The sequence below is a fragment of the Sander lucioperca genome, chromosome 22 (assembly GCF_008315115.2).
Source record: "Sander lucioperca isolate FBNREF2018 chromosome 22, SLUC_FBN_1.2, whole genome shotgun sequence".
NCBI classification, from domain to species: Eukaryota; Metazoa; Chordata; class Actinopteri; order Perciformes; family Percidae; genus Sander; species Sander lucioperca.
In genome coordinates, this window is record NC_050194.1 from 25192864 (window position 1) to 25216281 (window position 23418).

The window sequence follows — 23418 nt, forward strand, 5'->3', positions numbered from 1 at the left end:
CGGGTCAGTACGTAGGAAAGTGCATTGAAAGAGAAACACCTCCAAAACCGTTAAAAATAATCTATCTATATAATCTATATCGTCTTGAATTCTCCTTTTTAGGGTATTTGCACAAAACTGATCCCCATGTGTTCCATATCAAAATGTTCAGAACTAACTTAGCTTCCTGAATAGTGACGCCCAACATTGTTCCAGAACAATGTTTAAAGAGATAATTTGGCCCTAAAGTGGAAATATTTCTCAAATTCTTTGTGAAAACATACCTACACTCGGTTGTGGTGCTTGAAATGAGCTCACTAAAGTATTGGGTTCACAAAAGTAGCGTAATATATGAATTACATAGTAAATAAATGTCTAAAATGAAATTTTGTAATATCGCTTTTTGAGTAGAAGTGTTAATTTCAGAGCTTTACTAGCTGAGCAGCTTTGTGTGAGAGAATTTTAAATGAGAGAAAATGTTCTGTATTTTTACTGTAGCTACTAATTACAAGACAAAGTTCAGGTAATGAGCAGCCAGAACTTTTTTTTTTCTGTTATTTTACGGATGTATTTCTGTAGTTCTGAGTGTAGTTTTGGTGCCTAAATCTAACCAAACTGCCACTGTTTCACAACGTTAACATGTTTGAAAACCGCGGCTGTTACGTTCTCTGGTATAAATGTGAGGACGGAAAACACTCCTGTGGGTTGTATTAGAGGGTATAAAGGACCTATATAGGTGTGTGGTTTGGAGGACTTGTTGCTCATTAAAGTACTGAAAGTAGATAATGAATTTAGGCTGTTGTTACAGACTCCACATGCAGTTATGTGTGCCAGTGGGTTCACCCTGTTCAGACCATGTGCGTGACACGCAACACAGGCAATATAATCCCAGCTTCAGGCTACAGCACGCTTCATTGATCAATATCCCTCTCCTAATGAAAAAAAAATCCTCATCACTTTTTTGAAAATATGTATAATTACAAACCAAAAACTCCTAAACTCAAGCTACGTTCAAGAAAAAAAAAAGTCAGCGAGAATGACCGTACAGCTGGTACCTGTGCAGGTTATAAGTTTAAGATGCGATGTCAAGGGTGTTGACCTCAGCCTGTGCGCATGGATAATATGTGTGTCAGAGTCGATGGTACCAGCCTGACTCTGGATGGAAAGGACCTCTGTGTCTGGATGTCAGTTATACAGCGGCCTTCAGTGTGCATGTTACGGCCTCCATTTAAAGAATCAAACCAAGGTCCAAAAGGGGTTGGAGGATGCAACATATAAAAAGGGTGCCAGACACAAGGTTAATTAACCAACAAACTTTATTAAAGTGCTCATATTATGCTTTTGCTGTTTTCCCTTTCCTTTATTGTGATATATATATATATATATATATATATATTTCTTTTTTTTTGTGCACGTTATAGGTTTACAAAGTGAAAAAGCCCAAAGTCCACCCCAAAGGGACTTACCATCTCCAACAGAAAACACTGTTCACAAACTGCTCCAAACAGCTCTATTGTAGTCCAGCCTTTACTTCAGAGACAAACGTGGTCACTTTGGAACACACGTTATAATGCTTGCCTAGCTGCTAGCGTGGCACGCCCTCATACTCTGCTTCTGACTGGCTAGTAGTCCTTACCACTGTCAGGGCACACCCTCATACTCTGCTTCTGACTGGCTAGTAGTCCTTACCTAGGTACTGCACATGTGCGATTCCCAACAAAGATGGATCAGAAGTGAGAGGTCTCACTCTGTAGCTAAAACAGAGAGCTCAACACACAGGGTGAAAAGAGGAGCTGCAGCAATGTGCAGTACAACAAAAAGATGGTGTTTTTTGAAAATTAAACCATGTAAACCTATTCTGGTACAGCCTCTAAATACAATTATGAACCTGAAAATGAGCATAATAGGAGCACTTTAAATTATTCAAAGATATTCCCAAAAGTAACAACCAAGGAGAAAAAAAAGGGACTGGAGATCCCGGCCAAAAAGAACAGAAGATGGGAAGACGCTGGACCAACCTGGCAAAGGGCCGTCGCTCCCCGCGTCTCCCCCTAAACTACCTAAAAAAGGTCAACTAATCCTAAAACAAACAAAAGAGACAAATAATCGAACTACCGGTAACCTCGAGCCTATTCTATATCCACGACGTTCCAATTCCGGGATCAGTCCGTTGCCGCCGGAAATTCCGCCGACACTTTTCGGCTGGATATTCGTCACCTTCCTCTTTCTTTGCATGACTGAAACAACTTTTGAACGTACACGTTCCACCAAAACAAGTTCCTTCCTGAGGATATTTTGCAGCGGCACCATGGCTCCGTCCGGTGCTTAGCATCGCCCAAGACGATTGTGATTGGTTTAAAGAAATACCAATAAACCAGAGCATGCTTTTCTCCCATCCCAGAATGCTGTGTGGACTAGCCAGACCTTCCTCCGCAGCGCTGTGGAGGAGGGTCTGGTAATGTGAGACTACTTCCAGCCCAAACTAACACAATAAGCTAAAATAAAATAAAAACTCCAGCACCTAAGCATGCAAGGAGGTTGGGGAAAATAAACCTGCTTGAGTGAAGGAAGAAACTCCTCACCAGTGTGCTGCCGTGTGCACTCTCTGCCTTCTTATTCCCTCCCCCACTCTACCTAAGCACTGATTACACTCAGGTGTGCAGCAGAGAGAGGGAGGAGGGTGGAACGAGGGACAGAGAGACAGAGAGAGAGAGAACAGGATGCACACAGCAAAGGCACATGTAACAGTGGTCTTTTGTCTTTATGTTAGGGCTGCACAATATATTGTTTTTTTATCGTCATCTGGCACAGCAAACACATCGCGAATGGCTGACACATTTTTTTGTGTAAGTTGAAAGAAAATATCAGTAGACAACTGCTCTTTTAAATGTAGCTGTCCTTTTTTAGTGGTTTTATGTTCAATTCAATGTGTTTGAGTGAATTTGTTCAATAAAAGAATGTTAGAAATGATTTCCTTTCATTTGTTTTAAATTCAACAAGCAATTTGTTGCATTTTAGCAGAATACTGAAAGCAGCAGAAAGGCAGAACTGAGTACACTTTAATATCCGTTTATTTATCGCAAATAATATCGTTATGGCGATATTCATCAACTCTATCGCATATTTTCCTCATATTGTGCAGCCCTACTTTATGGAGAGTTAATTTACTTCAAGTTTAGCTTCAAAATATGACTATTGCACTCCCATTTTTTGGCAGATGAGAGTGTTGCTGGTTTGAACTTCTGATGTTTCCTTTTGGTTAAATAACAAAAAAACATATTTGCTCCTTTACTCCTTTTTCGAGTGGTATTTAGTCATGCAGATATTTTTGGTTTTATGTGTCCAGGTTTTCAGATACCTGTCCCTGAGCTGTCTGAGATAATACTAGTTGTATTTACACATCATGGCCACTAAAGGGCAGCCTGGCTGCACCTCAGCAGCAGTCAGGATCCAAGCCATTATTCACATTGACCTCACTACGGATCCAAACATATCTAATACCTGCTGCGCTCTTAGTTTCTCCTCTCTTTAAAATGCATGTTTATTGCCCTTTTTTTTTTATCTTTTAAGGGCAAAGTAACTCACTCTTGTCTCATGATTGTAACTTTGATTTTTAATTTTAGTTAAGTTTATATCCATTGGCATTTTATTTCTTTGTTTGGGTCTTACAGGCGCTACAGGTGCATCAGAACAAGGACTAACAGATTCAAGAAGCCATAACCACTTTGATCTCACACATGCACTGCCTTCACTTCACAGTCTTACCTCTAACCCCCGGACTTTCTTATACCCGCCTACTGTGCAATATTTAATATTTATTATTTAATACTTCTGATAACATTGCTAATTCTGTGCAATTTCATTACTGTGCAATATCTTTATTTCACACTGCGTATCACACTGTATACAAACCATATTTATCTTTCTATTTTTATATATGTACTGTATATTTCATTTTCATTTATTTCTTTATTTGAAAAGGGACAGTGAACATTAATCAACATTAAAACAATGTAAATGTGCCCGAGTTAGCTCGAAAGTGCTAATTTTCATCGGTAGTCCCCCAATATAGCGTCTCAGAACTGTGCTCCTTACCCCCCTTTTTCTTTTGCACTACTTATTTTATTCCATGTTGTTACATTTCTCTTACGTACATGTTGACACTGGAAAAGGAGTTGCTTCAATCTCATTGTCCATGTGTATAATGACAATAAAAGGCATTCTATTCTATTCTACTGTATTTATAAAAAATCATCATGTGAAGCACTCTTTGACTTTGTCTGTAAAAAGGTGCTATATCAAATCACCTTATCACTAACCCTTGTGTTGTCTTCCCGTCGACCATGAAAAGATCATGTTGTCCCAATCTTAACGTTTTTGTTGCTTTTTTCAATGTTTTTTTCCAACATTTTTATAGCTTTTTCTGACGTTTTGTCACTTTTTCAATGTTTTTGACGCTTTTCCCACATTTTTGACGTTTTCTTCTGATGTTTTTTATGTTTTTATCGTCATTTTGTCACTTTTTTTGACATTCATGTCACTTTTTTATGTACTTTTTTCGCACTAATTTTGACGTCCCATATTGCTGACATAAAAAAAAACACATTTAAAAAAGGGTCAAATTTGACCTGAGGACGTGGCCGGGTTAGCTCACCTGGTAGCGCAGGCGCCCATATATAGAGGTTTACTCCTCGACGCAGTGGCCCGGGTTCGACTCTGACCTGCGGCCCTTTGCTGCATGTCATTCCCCCTCTCTCTCCCCTTTTATGTCTTCAGCTGTCCTGTGGAAATAAAGGCCTAAAAATGCCCCAAAAACTAATCTTTAAAAAAAGAAATTTTTACTGACATAACATGAAATGGTGATGACAAAAGACTACAAACTACAGTATGTTAACAAGTGAAAATGAAAAAGAAAGCAAAGTATGAAAGGAAATCAGAAAGAAAAAAATGAATAACACGTTGATTATGTAAGAGAAAAGTCATGTTTGGTTGGATTAAAATGAGATGTTCTACTTATATACATGAGCTCATGAGTTCATATAGGAGTCGGTGTTGGTGGGATTTTGAATTTGCAAATGGAAGCAGAGTAATACTATTAAAGTGTTGTCAGAGTAGAGAACAGAGGAGAAAACAGGGCCTAAGAGGAACAACTAAATAAATACACATGGAAAGTTAGATCAGAGTAGTCGGCCAAGGGACTTCAGAGCAGCAACAACAACAAGACATTCAGGGATGAGGCACAAATATGCTTATTTATTGTAAATAATAATCAAATTCGCCAGTTGAAGTGAGTGAACAATAAAAAAAACAACATAAAAACACACATAAAGCAGTCAAAGAGCAAACACTCAGGCAGTGGCTGTCAGCCAATAAAAGCTTAACCATGACAGATTTCCAAAGAAATGTTTGCCAAGTTGTGGCATATTTTATGTGATTTTTATGTAGTCATTTATTTTAAAACAATAATAATCAAGACAGGTTATCCCACAGGGACATTCTTCAGCTTTGTTTTTGTTTTTCCATGAACAATCATCATTTTGTCAGCTGCATGGCGTGTCCGTTTTTATTTCGGCTCCCATTTTAACAGGTTAGAGCTTGCACACGGCCTGCGTGACACGCACGTCTCAGGCACGGCTTGAGCTACGCCGGAAATGCGTGCATGCTAGAAATAGGACCTACGCCTATTTTTCACGCAAGCGTGTTGGAAGTACATTTAATAAATGACATGTTGATGTTTGAAAGTCTCTAGGTTTTGACATAAATGCAGATATAAAAGTAATTTAAAAAAATAATAATAAATAATTATTGATTTTCAAATATTGCACCTGTTAATACAGAACGAAATATTCTGTAGCCTATTTCAATACTGCCGACGTTGTCTTTGCTGTAATCAAATCAGTATATATTTATGTTTAACATGAAGTATACCAATGCTTGAGTGCAGTAAATCAATGGGAAACATCCATGTGTGGTGTGCAAAGACATAGAAAACGCCACGCAGCCGCCACGCAACTGACACGCAACAGAAACGCCACACTCACGCCACGCCACGCAGCCAGTGTGCAGGAGCCCTAAGTTATGACTGAAAGGCTGCCCCAGGTTACACAGTCATAAGAGTTAGGAGGAACTTTTTTTTATCTAAAATGTGAATGATGAAATCCAGCACATTCTCCCCTGTGGACAATCCCACATCCTTTATCTACGTACGATGAGCTTAAACCTCAGTGTGTGCTGATTGTGTTTCTAACTGATGAGACTGAATGCCAAAGGAGGATTTTATCTTTCACACAGCCGCAGCAGAGCAGAGGTAATTACGTAGCCATTTGTGCTTGTTTGTTTTACTTCAAAAAACTCAAATGCAGATCCTAAGTGAGTGTGAAATTCAGCAGATAGAGTCATCGCTTTGGTATGATTTGAACTAATGACGCAGAAATGTGATATCAGTCAACAAAGATAACCAGAAGATTGAACAATCACAAGAGCAAGTTGCAACTAATCCAACAGTCCTGCCAGGTGCTTTTTCACATTTAACCCTCATGTTGTCTTTGGGTCAAATTTGACCCGTTTTTAAAGTTTCTGTAGCAGAAATTTGGATTTTTTTCAACCAAACGGATGGTTCCATGAAGCGCTCTTTACAAGTCAAATTAAGGATCAGTTCACTACTATCATTGACTATAGGGTGTTTTATTAAATTTTACAGCATTATTCTGACTAAAATTTGACAGTCTGTTATTATCCATCGACATCCTCTGATCTTACATAATTCATACTTTCTGCTTTTTTAACTCAAAAGTTAGATATAATTTCATAGACTATATAAGGTTTAGTGACCAGAAATTCCAAAAATAGTGGTAATAAGTTGTTGTTAGCATACACTGGTGGTAGTGGGGGGGGAAAAAAACGCCGAAAATGTCGAACAATGCTACAAAAACGTTGAAAAAAACGTTGAAAAAAGACAAAAACGCAAAATAAGTGCCAAAAACGTCAAAGATGTCAAAAAAAGTATCCATTTTCCCGGAAGGACAACACAAGGGTTAAAGTTAAGTGTGTTGTTATAGGAATTAGAGGTGATGCATTCAGTGCACGAAAAAGCTTGATGTCTGGCTAAAGAATACAGAAAGCACAAGTAACAGAGAGAAAATCTGTGTTTACACTCAAAAGCACGAATCAAAAGTAAAGATTGAAAGTGTTTTCAGTAGGATTATCCCACCACAGAGAGAGCATGGAATCATGGTAAATGTGTGCTTGGAAGCTGCACTGAGGGACAGTTTGGAAAGCTGAGGTTATGGCAGGCGTCCAGACTGAGGTGACCTGCCTCCGCATCACTTTATCTCACTACAGCAGCTCCGTTTGCTCGTCCTTTCTCTTTCTTGTTTTCTTTCGGCTGCCGAGGAAGATTTGTTTTTCAGCAGCAGCAGCAGTTTTTCAGTTGTTTATGAGGGCCGAGCTGACTGTAGGCAGAGAGAAATCGACTATAAATCTGAGTTGCCAATAGACTCTGCAGGCGTGAAATGAACTCCATGAATTATACATTGTCTTAAGAGATAATCGTTATATATTTGAATGCAACCTCCTGGTGTCAAACCTAATTATGTAATCATTTACTCAAATATAGTAAATATTTGAGGTACCGTTATTGTCACGACCCTGCCTGCCGTGACTTCCGCACGGTGACAGTCTGGTGTGTGTGTTTGTGAATGTGTTTTGGTTTATTTCTTCATTTTGTCATGCCTGCCGTGGGTTCGGTGCGTTTTGTTTTTTTGTCTGTCTGTCTGTGTTTGTGTTTCCGCCTGCATGTTCCACAGAGTGTGGGCACGCCCCTCCTGTTGATTCTCCCCACACCTGGCATCAATTCCAATCAGCGCACCTGCTACTCATCCTGCTCCATCATCTGCCTTCAAATACCAGTCTGACTTTCCTCTCCCAGCCGCGATATTACGAATCCCACTATGGCCACGCCAAGACCCGCCCTTCAATAGCATTCACACACTACTATTGGCCAGGCGTCCATGCTTACATGTTCAGGTCCTATCCCCTGACCAATCCCCTAACCCTAACCTTAACCACTCGAGGTCAAATGCCTAACCCCAACCAATCAAGCTGCTTCGTAGGGTGGGTCTTGGCGTGGCCATAGTAGGATTCGTAATTTTGCCTCCCAGCCTTCGATATTTGTATCTAGTATAGTTTCTTGTCTTTGTACTTACCTGTCTGCTCCATTCCCTGACGTTACTAACTGGGGCACTTTACACGTACATGGTTATTTTGAAAAATGGAGACGTTTCCTTTCATTTGTGCCCTTTGTTTACACGCAAACGGAGAATTCGCCTCTGAAAACAAGTCTTTCTAAAAACTCCAGCCAGAGTGGAGATTTTTGAAATCTTCGTTTGCACATTTGCATGTAAACTGAGACAAACGGAGGTTTAGGCAGCCAAGGAAGTGAGGAAGAGAAGAGAGAGGAAGTGATTCGTTGCTGTTGTTGCTATTTTTGGGATTCTGATTGGCTAACGTGGGCTTGAGCTTCTCGTTACACTGCCACCTACAGGTTGGGGATGCTCTTGACGGCATTGACGGCATATGTACTCAGGTACGTGTAAACAAACACTTTTCTGAAAACTGACAGCTGTGCACAATGTTATTTTTGAAAACGTAGAGGTTGAAATGTCCGTTTATGAAAATAGCCGGCCACGTGTAAACGTAGCATGGAAGATCTCTGTTCTCTGAAATAACCCACCTTTGGAATCCTCTGCTGCCAATAGCCACGCCACGCACTGGAACATCAAGTCTGCAGCCACACTGAGCAACACAGCCCAGTGCCCCCCTCTTCCAGTCCAGCTATCTTCGGTCCCAGCACCCCCACTACCAGCCCACACTCACAGCATCAATAAAATAAGATTCTTTACCACCTACTTCAGTCTGCGCCTGAGTTCTGTCTCCTGAACCTGAAAGTTATTTCTGTATTTGGCGACTTTCAAGAAGTTTCTCAGGAACAGGAGTTTTTCTTGTATGTAATCTTTCAGAATGTTTCATTACATATCAATACTATTTATAATTTAAATTATAAATTTGGCTGATGTTATTCTGAAGGAGTTACAAAAACTGACTTGTAAGCATAGACTGTAAAAACGGTGGGCGTAGCATCCGTGACGTGGCCCATTCTTTGTAGACTGCTGTTTTGAAGCCTCGAAGTTCGGCGATACGGGCGTCACCATCTTGGTTTTTTGCAACCGGATGTGATGATTTTTGAGGAGAGGGTGGAGCTGGGGAGGATGAGATGGCCAAGCCGGTGTTGTTTATGGTTGCTATGGCGCTGCACTAAGCTAACGCTAAAGAGGGAAAGTTGCAGATTTTCAACCCTTATGAAGCGAATCATCCAGCGGCGTTTTACCAGCGGGTGAACACGGACCTGCCGTCATTCATCAGCATGTACAGCAGTATAGAAAAACTGCAAACTTTCCCTCAAGTTACCAGCTAATGCTAGTGGTAGCTAGCTAGCTTGGTTGGCAGAAGCTGAACAAGACATTTTTAGGCGACCAAAATGTTCCAATTAACTTTAATGAAGTGAAAAGGTCAAAGTGATTGACAGGTTGGCGTGTAGCCACGCCCCTAAAGCATCCCCTTTGTATCGTCTATTTCTAAAATAAATGGGACCGTAATTTACAAAATGAACATCATGCTGTATTGAAGAAGACTTGAAACTAACGATTGAGGCAATAAACTCATTATGAAAATGTTTACTTAGGTAATAAATCAAGTGAGAAGTAGGCTCATTTTATCATACTTCTATAGAAACAGACTTCTTTTTGCAACCAGTGGAGTCACCCCCTGCTGAAAATTAGATAGAATACAGGTTTAAAGGTCCAATGTGTGGGAATTTCTCCCATCTAGCGTTGAGATTATATATCACAATCAACTCTCTCGCGCCACGCAATTCAAAGTACATATTACAGCTACGGTAGCCTTCACGCTTTTGCTCTTTTCAACATCCTTTTTCTTTTTCTGGGCAAAGAAGAAGACTCATGTTCCTTAAATTTGGATTTTGAATACGTGTGGTTCTTCTTCAAACTTACCGCGGCCAGGAAGCTATGATACCCATTAGCAGCATTAGCAGCAGCTGTGAGTTTATCATGTGACAGAGAAAATGCAAAAGGCGGAGCAGTACGTCCTGTATGTCCCTTACCTGCTAACATATTTCAAGATAGAGCATGAATATGGAGCATCTACTCCAGTTCATGCAAATGCAAATGTAAAATGTCAAGCCAATAGGAATACTTGGAATTGATGGTGGTGGTAAATATTCATGAAAAAGGACAAGTTTGTGAACAGGCAATACATATTTTGATAATGAACAACTAAACACATTACACACTGGACCTTTAAGGAGCTTCAGCATTGGCTTCACTTTTCAGGCCTGGAAGCTTCATCCATTATTTTACAGTCGATGGTTGCAAGTGTAGGCACTATATTGTATCTGTATACTGCATCAGTGACACACTGTGTTTTCTAAGGTGACAGATTTGATTTCTGTTGACCATGGTGATGAATATAAACAGCTGCATCAGAATCATGAAGCAGAATCCATTAAGCCTAACCGATCATATCCAGCCTGATCCTTCTTTGCTCCCTCTGCATCATCTGTCTCTGATCTAACAGGTCTGATCGATAGCGAGTCATGATTTTACATGATGGTTGGCTGCCGAGGTTAGTTATTTGTCTGACCCCTGCTGCACTGTAAAAGTCAGAGGTGTAACACTGTATGTCAAACAAACATAAAATGATAAGCAGCTGCAGGGCGCGGGGAGCCAAATTGGATCACAGCGAGCTCACGTAGGCCTCAGGTTTGGTTTGTTAAAAGACTAAACTGATGAATTAATTCTTCAAATCTGCTCCTTTAATGGACTGTTTGCTTTGGAGCTTTGCTATCGTCAACAATTTGCAGTCGTGCGACATGCTCTCTCGAAGGGTTTAGCTAAATTAAGGACACATTTGTCTTGTACAAAACAACAACTCGGCTCCCACATCTACTGATCTCAGTGATTCTCTCGCTTGTAATTATCGCTAAGTATTTTCAACTGCTGTTAAGAATACTTGCATGAAATTAGGAAGCTGCTGCTGGGTGTTGTTATTCTTTGGTTGTGTGGTGTGTGTGTGTGTGTGTGTGTGTGTGTGTGTGTGTGTGTGTGTGTGTGTGTGTGTGTACTTGTATTAATGATGTTGTAGGGACATCTGTTTATCCAGTCGCATTATGGGGACACACCTTTTATTTGGGGACAAAAAACTTGGTCCCCACAAGGTCAGTTATACAAAGTATATGTACATGTTATATACGTATAAGTGTACTGTAGGCCTATGTAAGATTTGTTAGTTTTGGTAGAAATGTATTTTATGTTTTGTGTTTTGTGCATCAGATGTTGTACATACAAAAATTTTACTAAATATATTTAGTGTCCCGATAAAAAAAACAACTAAAAACAGAAGTGTCGGTGCTGGTGTTTGCCATCAAATGTCAATAAAACTTAATCTTTGGAATGCTGCTGCGAACCACTTTTTTTCTTCAATGCTTTCAACTTACTACTCACAAAACACTTGCCTACATCACAAAACAAAACACTTAATTTTAAATGAAATGAATGTTTATCTTCAGCTGTTAGCAGCTTCTGTACATTGCAGAACAATAGTGTCTGTCACCAAGAGACTCAAAAATGAAGCATTCATGTTTTAGCCTGCATATTGACGGGATGGCTGTGTGTGGGAGGTAGACAGGTAGTCCTTCAAAGTGCTCATAGTATGCTTTTTGGCTTTTTCCTTTTCCTTTATTGTGGTATATATCTTTTTTTGTGCACGTTATAGGTTTACAAAGTGAAAAAGTCCACCCCAAAGGGACTTACCATCTCCAACAGAAAACACTGTTCACAAACTGCTCCAAACAGCTCTATTGTAGTCCAGCCTTTACTTCAGAGACAAACGTGGTCACTTTGGAACACACGTTATAATGCTCACCTAGCTGCTAGCATGGCACGCCCTCATACTCTGCTACTGACTGGCTAGTAGTCCTTACCTAGGTACTGTCAGGGCACGCCCTCATACTCTGCTACTGACTGGCTAGTAGTCCTTACCTAGGTACTGTCAGGGCACGCCCTCATACTCTGCTTCTGTCTGGCTAGTAGTCCTTACCTAGGTACTGTCAGGGCACACCCTCATACTCTGCTTCTGACTGGCTAGTAGTCCTTACCTAGGTATTGTGCTGTGCGACTCCCAACAAAGATGGAACAGAAGTGAGATGTCTCACTCTGTAGCTAAAACAGAGAGTTCAATACACAGGGTGAAAAGAGGAGCTGCAGCAATGTGCAGTACAACACACATTTGGTGTTTTTGGAAAATTAAACCATGTAAACCTATTCTGATATAACCTCTAAATACAATTATGAACCTGAAAATGAGCATACTATGAGCACTTTAAAAAAAGGTAGGCAGTTCAATCTCCAGCTTCTCCTGTCCACATGTCAAAGTGTCTTTGAGCAAGACACTGAACCCCAATGACAAAAGAAAAGTATGGCACTAAGGTGGGAATGTGCTCTATAAATGCAGTCCATTTACCATTCCCCGTTTACAGTATGGCTACTTTTAGCCTTGCTAGCGGCGTGGGGATAGCAATGTTGATCAGTAAGTCAGTCCACCACTTTTGTCCAGACTGAAATACTGCCATTACATTTGGTACAGACATCCACGGTCCCCACCAGGTCAAAGATTTCACTTATCCAGTGAGTTATCTCAACATATAATGGATGGATCGGCACCAAATTTGATTCAGACATTCATGGTTTCCCAGACGATGAATCCTAATGACTTCAGTGATCCCCTCACTTTTCCATTGACGCTACCATAAGGTTGACATTTGTGGTTTTGAGTGAAATGCCTTAACAAATATTGTATAGATTACAAGTAACTTTGCCGATCCTTTCAATTCATACTGCACACTGACAGCTTTGCTATTTATTTAGTCTCTTTTCAAGTGTGAATATGAAAATTGGAACAAAGCCTGTCAGACTTCATGAAGTTTTCCATCAGTTTTTCTTGTATTCCTCTCTCCACTCTTCTTTGTCTCTACTTCTTTTGATCTTTTCCCTCCCTCATTCACCTTTTTCCATCCAAAGATAAATCCCTCCCTCTCTCTCCCCCCGTTCCCCACCCTCCCAACGTTGTCTCTCCTCTCTGGCTCATTTCTCCCCTGTCCTTCTGCTCACTCGTTGCAGTGATGAACAGGCTGTTTGGACTCCACTTCTCCTCCTCCTTTCTTTCTCTGCCCTCCTCTACATCTCCTCAGCGGGTGTCCAGCACCGATGTCGGGGACTCTGTAGGAGCACCTAGGGGAACGACAGAGCAAAGGAGCGGCTGTAATCCAGGTGGAGAATCGCTGTGAAAACTGGATGTGAAGGTAAGACTGCAGACAATGAGACGGACCATACAAGGACAAGCAAGACCAGAGAAAACTCTCGCCATTCACTGTTTATGTACGAGTGTCTGAGCTGCTCGGTTGTAAAAGGACGAAATGTTTCTGTTTCTTGTGCAATCAGAGCTGCTACACATCATTGACTGTAGCTGTTGCTGCAAGCTCTTATTATGAAAGTTATTTAAGGAAGCAAGGAGTCTGGACTGCTTCACTTTCAATTGTTTCATAATTGGCATTGTCTTGAACACATATTTTATATTAACAAAGTTTACTTGAAGTGGTTTATTGTTATTGCACCCCCTAAATCTCCTAAGAAACAGACATTTGTCATATTATCCTGTAGTTTCTGCTAAATGCACTTCTGGATTCTGTCTTCCTAACAACTGCTGAGCACAGTCAGGATTTTGACCCCATGAATGAACTTTAAACAGCATCACGGTCTGCATGATGAGGAAATTTCTTCTCAAGTGTTGCCTGTCTCCATCGTCTTTCCATCCGTGCAAAAGGAGCCGCGTTAAGATAAATCAACAGCCTGTTCTCCAGCTTCCAACATAAAAAAAGTAGCTCTCACTATCATGATTAACAAGATGCATCCTCCTCGCTCTCACGTGAAACAGTGATCTGTTTGCTGTACAGTAATGCTGGCAGCACCCTTTATCTCCCAGCGCTGTTGTTTCAGGTGCACTGTATCTTGATGAATTATTAAGAGGACTCAGTGGAGCATAGATACACTTCAGTTCATCTTCCTGGGCACTGAACCCCCTACAAAGTCACATCCTATAGCCTCCAGCTGCATCTCAACCCTGGGAAGAGTCTTAATCAGAAACATGCCTCAGCCTTCGGATCTTCACAGACCAGTAGCTCAGCTGTCCTGGTTCAAGTCAGTGTTTTTTTTAGGGGGGATTCTTTAGAGGATACTGTCTGCTGACACTTGACTTCCGGCAGGACAATCTGCTGCTCATTTCCCTTGTGTAATTCAGACTGTAACACGCTGAGAGTGGATTTAATCAAACGCCTCTGAAGTGCGAACAGCTCCATTCCCACTTAGAATCTGTAGCACACGAGGGACTCAGTGTGACGATTAGTCTGCACAGGAAACTTCCCAGAGAATAAAGTGATGAAGAGTAAGAAGATGAGACAGTGAGCTCCCCAAGCTTCAAGATTTCATTTGCACTTAACCAGGATTAAACAGGATCTCTGCCGGTGTAAAAGAAGTGGCTGCAGCGATATTGATTGGTCAGTGTAATTACTGTTCCTTTGTGCTGTGTTTTGCTGGCAACCTCACAAAACCTTTTCATTGAAAACAGTCGTCTTTCTCACATGCTGGTCCTGAGATGAGGCTTGTGAGGAAACAGATCAGGTGTCTGAAAGAGGCAGAGCTGGCACCTCTCGCAGGTCTGCAGAAGCCGTTTTCCTCTATTTTTAGAGTAAATGTATGCAGCAGTGGTGTTCGAAGGTAATTTTAGTTCTCTTCGGTCTGTGCTTTTGTATTGGTTTCCTATTTTATCCTTGCAGCACTGCTCACTCACTTTCTGTAATGTACTAGGAGCTAGAAAATAAAACAAAAATGGAAACAATTTGGATAATCGATTAATTGTTGAAGCCGTTTTTATAGAAAAACAACTGATTAACTGTTAATACTCTTAGTTCTTTTAATTATAAAACTTTTAAAGCTGCTGGAAAGACATTTGACTTTCATTTTTGAACTGTGCAGCATTTATGCACGAACACACACCGTAAAAGAGGGAAAGAGTTATGTTCTTCTCTGAGGTCAAACACTGTAAGGATGAATGTATGTCTGCACTACACCTCCTATGGGAGTTGAGCGCCTATTAATACTGCATAGGACATCCTATCTTAGCAGTTGGGATGTTGTTACATAACAAAGAGTGAAATATGAGAAAGTTTTATAGATAAACAAAGCAACCAAAATGCATTTGAGTAAAAAAAGAAAACACAATGTGGACTCATCATACTGCAAACTCTGAGTTCAGTTTTCTTACAAAGTCTGTGGTCAAGTGAAGTGTCATTTTTATGGCCTGGATTTAAGTTTTTGTGTCAAAACGCTGGGAACATGTAGTGTAGTGTGATAAAGACATCTTATCACTTTATTTAAAAAAAGCGTTTAATGACACTTTAACTTCTTTTTTTTATCCATTTGTTCTTTTATTTTTTATCTGATACTGTATGTACACATATCCTACATATCAGATAAAATAAGACAAATCCACCATTCAGACTGATTTTAAAGAATCGACCAATGAGACTAAAGACCAGACATCTCAGGTGTTTTACCAGGTAACAGCAAAGACCATCAGGTGCTTTTGTCCATAGGCGTAAACTACAGGGGGAATGGGGGGTTATAACGGCTCCACTCATAATCCATTCTGGGCTTGATTTTTTTGACGTTTTTGTCACGTTTTCCGACATTTTGGAGAAGCAGGCCGGAGTACCGACAAGGAAGCGAAGCTATGTCGTGCTGTGGATGGGGGGCAGCAGCTAAACACATTTTATACACCTAAAAGCATCTATATCAGTTTAAGTGGACACTATATTTAGAATATTTTCAGCGCTTTACCTTGCTGTCAGACAGCCCTTTACTACAAGGAACTGAAGCAGTTATCTCTGCTCTCTTCAAAGCCACCAGACAAAAACATACATTTTACCTCGCAGAACACAGGAGTTACTGCTCTACCGCTGCCTCCATTGGTTAGTTTGTTTGTGTTATTGTGTGACTTTGGTGTTTTAAAGGGTTAGGAACTAACAAAACTAACAAACTACCAAGTGACCACCATCTGCTGTAGGAAATACACTGACTAAGCATTCCGTCATACAACCACACTTCAGAAAATCGGAACTATCCCAAAATACAAAGTATATCATACTCAGTTTTCAGTCAGCTGTCTGAAAAAAACATTTTAAAAGGAAAATGTAGTTCCGGCTGTGTTTAAAGAAATGCATGAGGCAGTTTCTGTTGGACCTCTTCTCCTTCTACACACTGAATTACACCATTGATCTTTCTGATTGCTTTTCGATCTATGTTTTTCTGCTAGTTTATTGTGCTAAAGTGAATTAAAGCAGCCAAGCATGAAAATATTTCTCAATTTTATGATCGCATTCTATAAGTCATAAAATGATCCAGTCATATAATGCTCATGCAGGGGTTTTGGCACCTAGATAGCCTCTACAATTGCAGTCATTAAATATGACCAACCGTTAAAAGTAGTGATTGCCCACTCATATCATGACACCAGTTTTCACCGATTGGGTGATCGTGGCTCCTCGATGATGTTTACGTTGGTTAAGCATCCACAAATGGTTTGCCACTGATAGCTTTGAGAGATAACACCAAATACAGCTTCATGGATGAGTGAAGTAAATTAGAAGAGTAGGCAGAAGGGAGACAGAAAGAGAAAAACAGGATGGATGGTTCACAGGTGAAAAGGTTGGATGGGGAGACAGGACGATAATGACTCAGGAGAGGGTGGAAGGTAACAGGGTCATCGCTGTCAGCCCATCTGTTGTTGTGGACCTGCAGTTTTATTGACTCAGTCAGTGGATTTACAGACTTTTAGTTCCAACAGTTCATCTCTGAAAAACAGCCAACAGCTGGTTAAAGCAAACATAACTTAACTCACTCAAAGTAAAATGCTATAGTATAAGCGGCTCATCGTCTGCAAAGGCGTTATTTGATATCGTCAAATCAGAGTATACTGTATAGCGTGTGCATCCTTAAATATTCAAGTCAAGTAAAGTCAAGTTTTATTGTCATTTCAACCATATACACTTCATATAGTGAGATGAAACAATGTTTCACCATGGATCAATATATATATATATGCCCAATGGCCAAAATAAATAATCTTTAAAAAAATAAAAAAAAGATAACTCTATTCCGTTAACTTACAGAAATAAAACTATGAGTGATATTAAATAATAATTGAGAAAATAATCAGCAGATTAATCGACAATGAAAATAATTGTTGGTTGCAGCCCTCCTGCAAACCCACCTAAAATAATTAGTTTCAGAATTTCAGTTTAACAATTGTAGTTTAGTTTTGATGAGACTTGATCTCATCAGATTTCTTTCGCATGAAAGTAGTTCAATTAAAATGTATTGATGTAGATCTCAAAGTATTTTTAATTGTATCTGCTAAACCCCAACCTTAACTCAACCTTAGCTTAAATCTGTTTAAGTAATACAGAGCAAATCCAACAATGTGTTAGTCCGTCTTTTACACAGATCTTTAAAAACAGCTCACAAATATGTAGTTTTAATTTTTTATAAAGGCTCGGTAATTTACTCAAACAGCTGGTCACTGTAGGAGGAAATTGTGCATTTGTTGGCAACTATTTCTGGCAGTAGATTATTCCACATTTGGTGCTCTAGTGAGTATTTGTGGCAGCAAGATGGTGTGTGTTAGTCTGGCTTTCACCAGACCAAGCTCAATCTTTTAAGATTGAACATTAGTCTGGGGAGTCTGCTCTGTATTTTCTACTGCACAAGAGGCGTGATCAACGGGCATAGTTCAAATGACTCTGTACGCAATTGGATAGTCCTTCAACCAATCAGACCAATGATCCGGGTGACGTAGCAGCGACAGTGGCATCAACGGGTCGCTGCGCTTCAGTGGCTGCTATGTTGAATGTAAACAAGAAGCTGCTTGGTCGCTTCTCTATCGTCATCGTGTTAAACCCGCCAATAGTGTGCCAGGTGGATAAGCCAGTTTGTGATTGGTCCCCGCAAAATTGTAACAGAAGCAGGATAGAAAGATGTGCGGGTTTCCAGCCTGAGCTGCAGGGAGAAATCAAATCGCCAGCAGATTGGGCTGGGTTTACCCAGTCTAGGTGTGTGTGGCATTAAGTCAAAACTAGGGATCGACCGATACTGGTTTTTCATTGCCGATACGATACCGATAATTAGTAGTTAGTATTATTAGTGTTCATCTTAATGAAGGAACATGTCAGCCAGTGCAACAGTGTGTTGTTTTTAACAACAATGGAGCTCTATGGCACAGATGTAGAAGATATATATCAGGCTTTGATACACACAAAATGCTCGTTAGGATCATTCAATATTCCCTTTTGTTTCTTGCTTTCTTGGTTAAAACACTAACTCTGAGCCTTTCGCTGCCATTCCCAGGGGAAGCGCCAAGGTCATGACCGACTGGTCCAATGTGACAGTGTCCGGCCACCAGGAGCTGGGCCTGAAACCAGAGGAGCTGCCCAAGTCCAAATGTGTCCTTGGCTTTATCCCTGTCATCTACTACAGCATTCTGCTTTGTGTGGGAGTACCAGGTACACTGTCATGATGTCTTGTAGTGACAGCGGTGTGCAGGGTTGTTTCACCTAAATTTCAGAACAACTTACTTTATCAGTCTTCGCTGCTAAATTTGACTGACACAACATATCAGACATGCTCACAGACACACATTAGACTTATCACGCAACGCATCAATTAGAATTAGAACAACTCGTTCCAGTGGGATGTTCAAGATGATGCTTGAAAATGTGTTACATAGGGACTGCTCTTGTTTTTAATAGCCCTCTTATTCGCCTAAATCAGTGATTCTCATTAGTTTTTATTGTTTATATGTACTGTATGTTTGTGATTGTTCTTTCATTAATGTTTTATATATTGTAATTTGGGTATTATTTTATGATCATATTAATTATTTGTGCCGTAATTAGGGTGTAATTTGAAAAGATAGCTTGCTCTCTATGGCCCTCCCTGAATAAATAAAGGTTATAATAATAATCTCATATTGACTAGTTTCTACATTTGGAGATAGTTTTTGTTATATTAAGTTTTGTGATTACCAAGACCAGGGACTTATGCCACAAGCCCTGTGATATTTGTGAAGCCTAATAAAACAATTCATGTCAAATACTCAGCCACAATATCCAGAAGTAATGCCCGAAACATGAGTAAAAAATATTTTACTCAGTAATTTTGGTGACCTGAGATTTTAAGGTCAGAATATTAACTGATGTACTACATGATTTCATTAGCTGCGTTTGCACTGAATCACAGTCACAGTTTGCATTGATATCTATTATTAACAGAAGTGGGATCTGCAGAGGACAGAAGAAATCAATACACACGTGAGTTGGAGGTACATTTCAGTGCTCTAATGGACCAGTGACACTGTAAGCAACAGAGATGGCTCTTTTCACAGGTTACAACAATCTAATCATCTGATAATCTCAGTTTGTTTGAATCTTTGAGTATTTATTCATCCATCAATCCCTCCAGCCTTGAGCCAACTGTCGTAATTATCCCTGCATCAAAATGTCACCTCAATAATTCAGAAAGTGGAAAATAAATGTCACTTTGATGCACAGCGTTCACCTCGGCAATGTTCTCATTACTGTGCTTCGTCTCCAAGTCGATGGCGGTGATTTGGTATTGATCCAGAAGGGATTTAGACAGAGTGGTGTTCACAAATAAGCGGACGTGTCACCAGAGCGTTCAGATGCGTCACGTAACTGTACCCAAAGGAAAATAAATGGAAAGGCCAGAGGGTCAGAGTCAACAGCTGTGTGCCTGAAGGGGTCTTAAAAGACTGGTGATGTTATGCTCCAGTGAAAATATCCTGCTGTTGACAAGATGTAAAAATCAGATTGCAGAAGATATATAGGAGATATACCATATGCTGCAAGGAGACAAATCAATGGTTTGTAATTTATATTGCTATGAAAGCATTGTTCCCCACAAATACAAGGTAGGATTACTTAATCCATTCTGCCTACAGTCTCCAAAATGACTAGAAACTGACTTTTTATGAGTTTTTTTTTTTCCTATGAAAATAATTAACCTCTTGAAATGTGTAAGTTTCATGAAATTGTAATTACTTCAAAACAAAGCTAAATACACAGACCAAACTGCTAACTGGATAATAACAGAAAAATGACCACACCCTCACCGCATGACATGGTGGTGGCATGTAATCTGTTAAAATTATGTGCCACTACCACAGAAACAGTTTGGGTTTAGGCAACAAAACTCCTTGGTTAGGTTTTTGGAAAAGATCATTGTTTGGGTTAAAATAAGTAGGGTTAGGGTTAGGGGTTAGGGTTACGTAAAAAAGTCAATGTTGACTTTTGGTTTCACACGGGATACGAGCTGCGGTCCATCCGTCCGTCCGTCCGTCCATCCACCCATCCATCCACCCATCCACCCCGTCCTCCTCCCTCCACAGAGTGGGAGAGGGCTGTGTTGAAACAGAGAATTTGTGTGTCCACCACGACAAAGGATCCTAATTGACTTTCAATTGGCATTGTTTTTTGTGGTTTTGTAACACATTATGTGCCGCCACCACGTAATGCAGTGTTTAGAGGTTGTGGTCATTTCGCATATTGCTGTGAGATCAGGCTGCAAACTGCATGTATCACATCCACAGCTAGCAAGCTATCTAGATGGTCACAGCTAACTTAATTACATTCATAACTTGCTATTAGTAATAAACTGACATCTTAATCTAGTTTGTTAAGCCACATAAATAAGGCAGCCTAGCCTAGTTTAGCAGAGTAGCGGTAGCTGCCATTCAGCCTCTGGTTCTTCAATAACTTGATTTAGTGTGGTTAAGCTACCTTTTCATGGCATATTTTAGACTTTTTTGTTCAGCTAAATATCATAAATAGCAGACATATGATCTAATTTTCTCTTGTTGCTTTATCTGTCTGACAGTGAACATCCTCACAGCCGTAGCTTTATCCAGACTGGCATCCCGCACCAAGAAAGCTCTGTACTACTACCTTTTGGCGGTGACGGGCTCAGATATTCTCTCCCAGCTCTTCATCATCTTTGTCGGCTTCCTGCTGGAGACGGCGGTTTTTCACCGCGATGTCCCCACGCTCCTGCTGCACTCCGTCAGTGCCGCTGAGTTCGCTGCCAACCACGCCTCCATCTGGTCCACAGTGCCCCTCACCGTGGACCGCTATGTGGCGCTGTGCCACCCCCTCCTCCACCGCCAGATCAGCTACCCGGCCCGGGCCAGGAAGATCATCGCGGGGGTGCTGGCATTATCTCTCGTATCGGGCGTGCCCTTCTTCTGGTGGTCGGACATGTGGAGGAACAGCGACCCGCCCACAGCCCTGGACACCATCCTCATATGGACGCATGTGACTATCATCTACTTCCTGCCCTGCAGCATCTTCTTAGTGCTGAACTCTCTAATAATCCATACGCTGAGGGTGAGGAAGACGCAGCAGCACTGCCAGGAGGAGCGCGGGCCCAAGTCTGCGCCTCCTCGACGACTCGGGAAAACCACGGCCATGCTGCTGGCCATCACCTCCGTGTTCTCCGTGCTGTGGGCTCCCAGGACTGTGGTGGTCATCTACCACCTGTACGTGTCCTCGGTTCACCGGGACTGGCGTGTCCACCTGGCCTACGACCTGTCCAACATGCTGGCCATGCTCAACACTGCCGTCAACTTCTTCCTGTACTGCTTTGTCAGTAAGCCTTTCCGCGGCGCCGTGCGGGACGTCCTGCTGCTCAGGGGGGCCCCGCTGTATACCCGCCGCGCTCTGCCTCACCCGCAGGCTCCCACCAACGCCTCCATCTCCTCTCTGTACAGTGGGAACAACAAGCGCTCGCAGCGGGACTCCATCCCCTTGTCACCTCGCAGGACCAGAAAGCCCTCGTGACCCTGTGCCCCCTTCTCTTAATCCAAAACACCCATCGTCCCACGACCCCTGAGCACTTCTGACCCCCGAGACGCACACAGCATTCCAGCTACGACCGTGGACAGCTGCCAGTCAGCCCTCAAGCTTTTCTTAAAGTCGCCTAAACTGTACTCACAAGAAGTATGTTTTTTGTATTCTAATATGTCACTGGGTGTTGTTTGGCCATGTAAATCAGATGACAGCCTATTTATTTTTCCTCAGAAGAATTTGAAAAAAATGTAAAGTTTGTTTTTAGCACTTTTTTCTTTTCCATACATGGTAGTAATGTGACAAAATATGTTTTATATTGTCACGATTGAGAAGAAGAGATTTACAGTTTGTTTTCTCTGTGGTTAATTCGGTAGTTAGATCACTAGTAGGTGATTAGGGAAAAAATGGAAGGAAAGAAAAATGATATTTTGCATGCTGCTACAGTCAGTGTAATCCATTCATCTACCCAGCCTTGAATTCAACCTACTTTACCCTGCTATTATATCTACTCTGGAAGCAGCCAAGAGGGAGAGTTTTAATTTGAACTGGCTGCTATGTCTGCTGTTGTGTAAAGATGCTGAATGCCCAAAAGACAATCTGCCCTGCTGAGCATTGCCAATCGAGCAAAGAAACCACACTCTGTCTCTGCAGCATGCTCCCAGGCACAAAAACCCCAGCTGCTAAGCTGTTGTTTATTTTTCATGAAATGCAACTCGATGGAGCCTTAAATGAAAGCTTGCTGTTTAAGCGGCAGGAGAGTGAAGACCCTGCTCTTCAAACAGCCCCTCCGCTACATCCCCAACATGGCCTCAGCTCTGGCTAAATAAACCACAGATTAGTCTGATGGTCTGCGCAAACACACACACACACACACACACACACACACACACACACACACACGCGCACGCACGCACACACACACACACACACACACACACACACACACACACACACACACACACACACTCATGCATGAACGAAAACATGCACACAGTCACCCACCGACAACTGCTAGTACATTTCCATTTGCTACAAACAGGAGTTTTTATGTAACATCATTGCCATTTGATGACCCGTGTTACTGTATTACTTGTTGTATCAGTGTTGTGAAAAATAACAGATCTGCACTTAAACCTCTAACAGCTCATTTGCATATATTACTTTAAGATTTGGAAGAGACATCTGTTGTTGATATGTATATATTTTTAATTTAAGCCCTTGGGAAAAGGGAGTGATGCTGTCACTTTGATTTTTCATGCATGCAACACTAATTAGTTCTGTGTAGCGGCTTGTCAGATGGTTTCTAATGGTGCCTGAGTAGATGTTGAAGAACA

The 23418-nt window shown here is 41.1% G+C and overlaps 1 protein-coding gene and 1 long non-coding RNA gene across 2 annotated transcripts; one reads left to right on the forward strand and one right to left on the reverse strand.

Annotated features, from left to right (window-relative positions):
- Window positions 1-1815: 1815 nt before the first annotated feature.
- Window positions 1816-2483, reverse strand: LOC118494283. The gene is made up of 2 exons (XR_004896409.1): window positions 2450-2483; window positions 1816-2101 (listed from the first exon to the last, which is right to left on the reverse strand). It is a non-coding gene; the product is annotated as an uncharacterized LOC118494283 (long non-coding RNA).
- Window positions 2484-13211: 10728 nt separating this feature from the next.
- gpr142 (G protein-coupled receptor 142) lies at window positions 13212-22974 on the forward strand. Its single transcript, XM_031315700.2, has 3 exons — window positions 13212-13411; window positions 18570-18724; window positions 21117-22974. The coding sequence occupies exons 2-3, from the start codon at window positions 18586-18588 to the stop codon at window positions 22073-22075; spliced, it is 1098 nt and encodes a 365-aa protein (XP_031171560.1). The 5' UTR covers window positions 13212-13411; window positions 18570-18585; the 3' UTR covers window positions 22076-22974.
- Window positions 22975-23418: the final 444 nt, after the last annotated feature.

Coding starts and splice junctions, on each gene's coding strand:
- gpr142 (XM_031315700.2), top strand. CDS start 18,586: ATGACCGACTGGTCCAATGTGACAGTGTCCGGCCACCAGGAGCTGGGC. Junction 18,725..21,116: donor GCTTTGTGTGGGAGTACCAG/GTACACTGTCAT, acceptor TCTGTCTGACAG/TGAACATCCTCACAGCCGTA.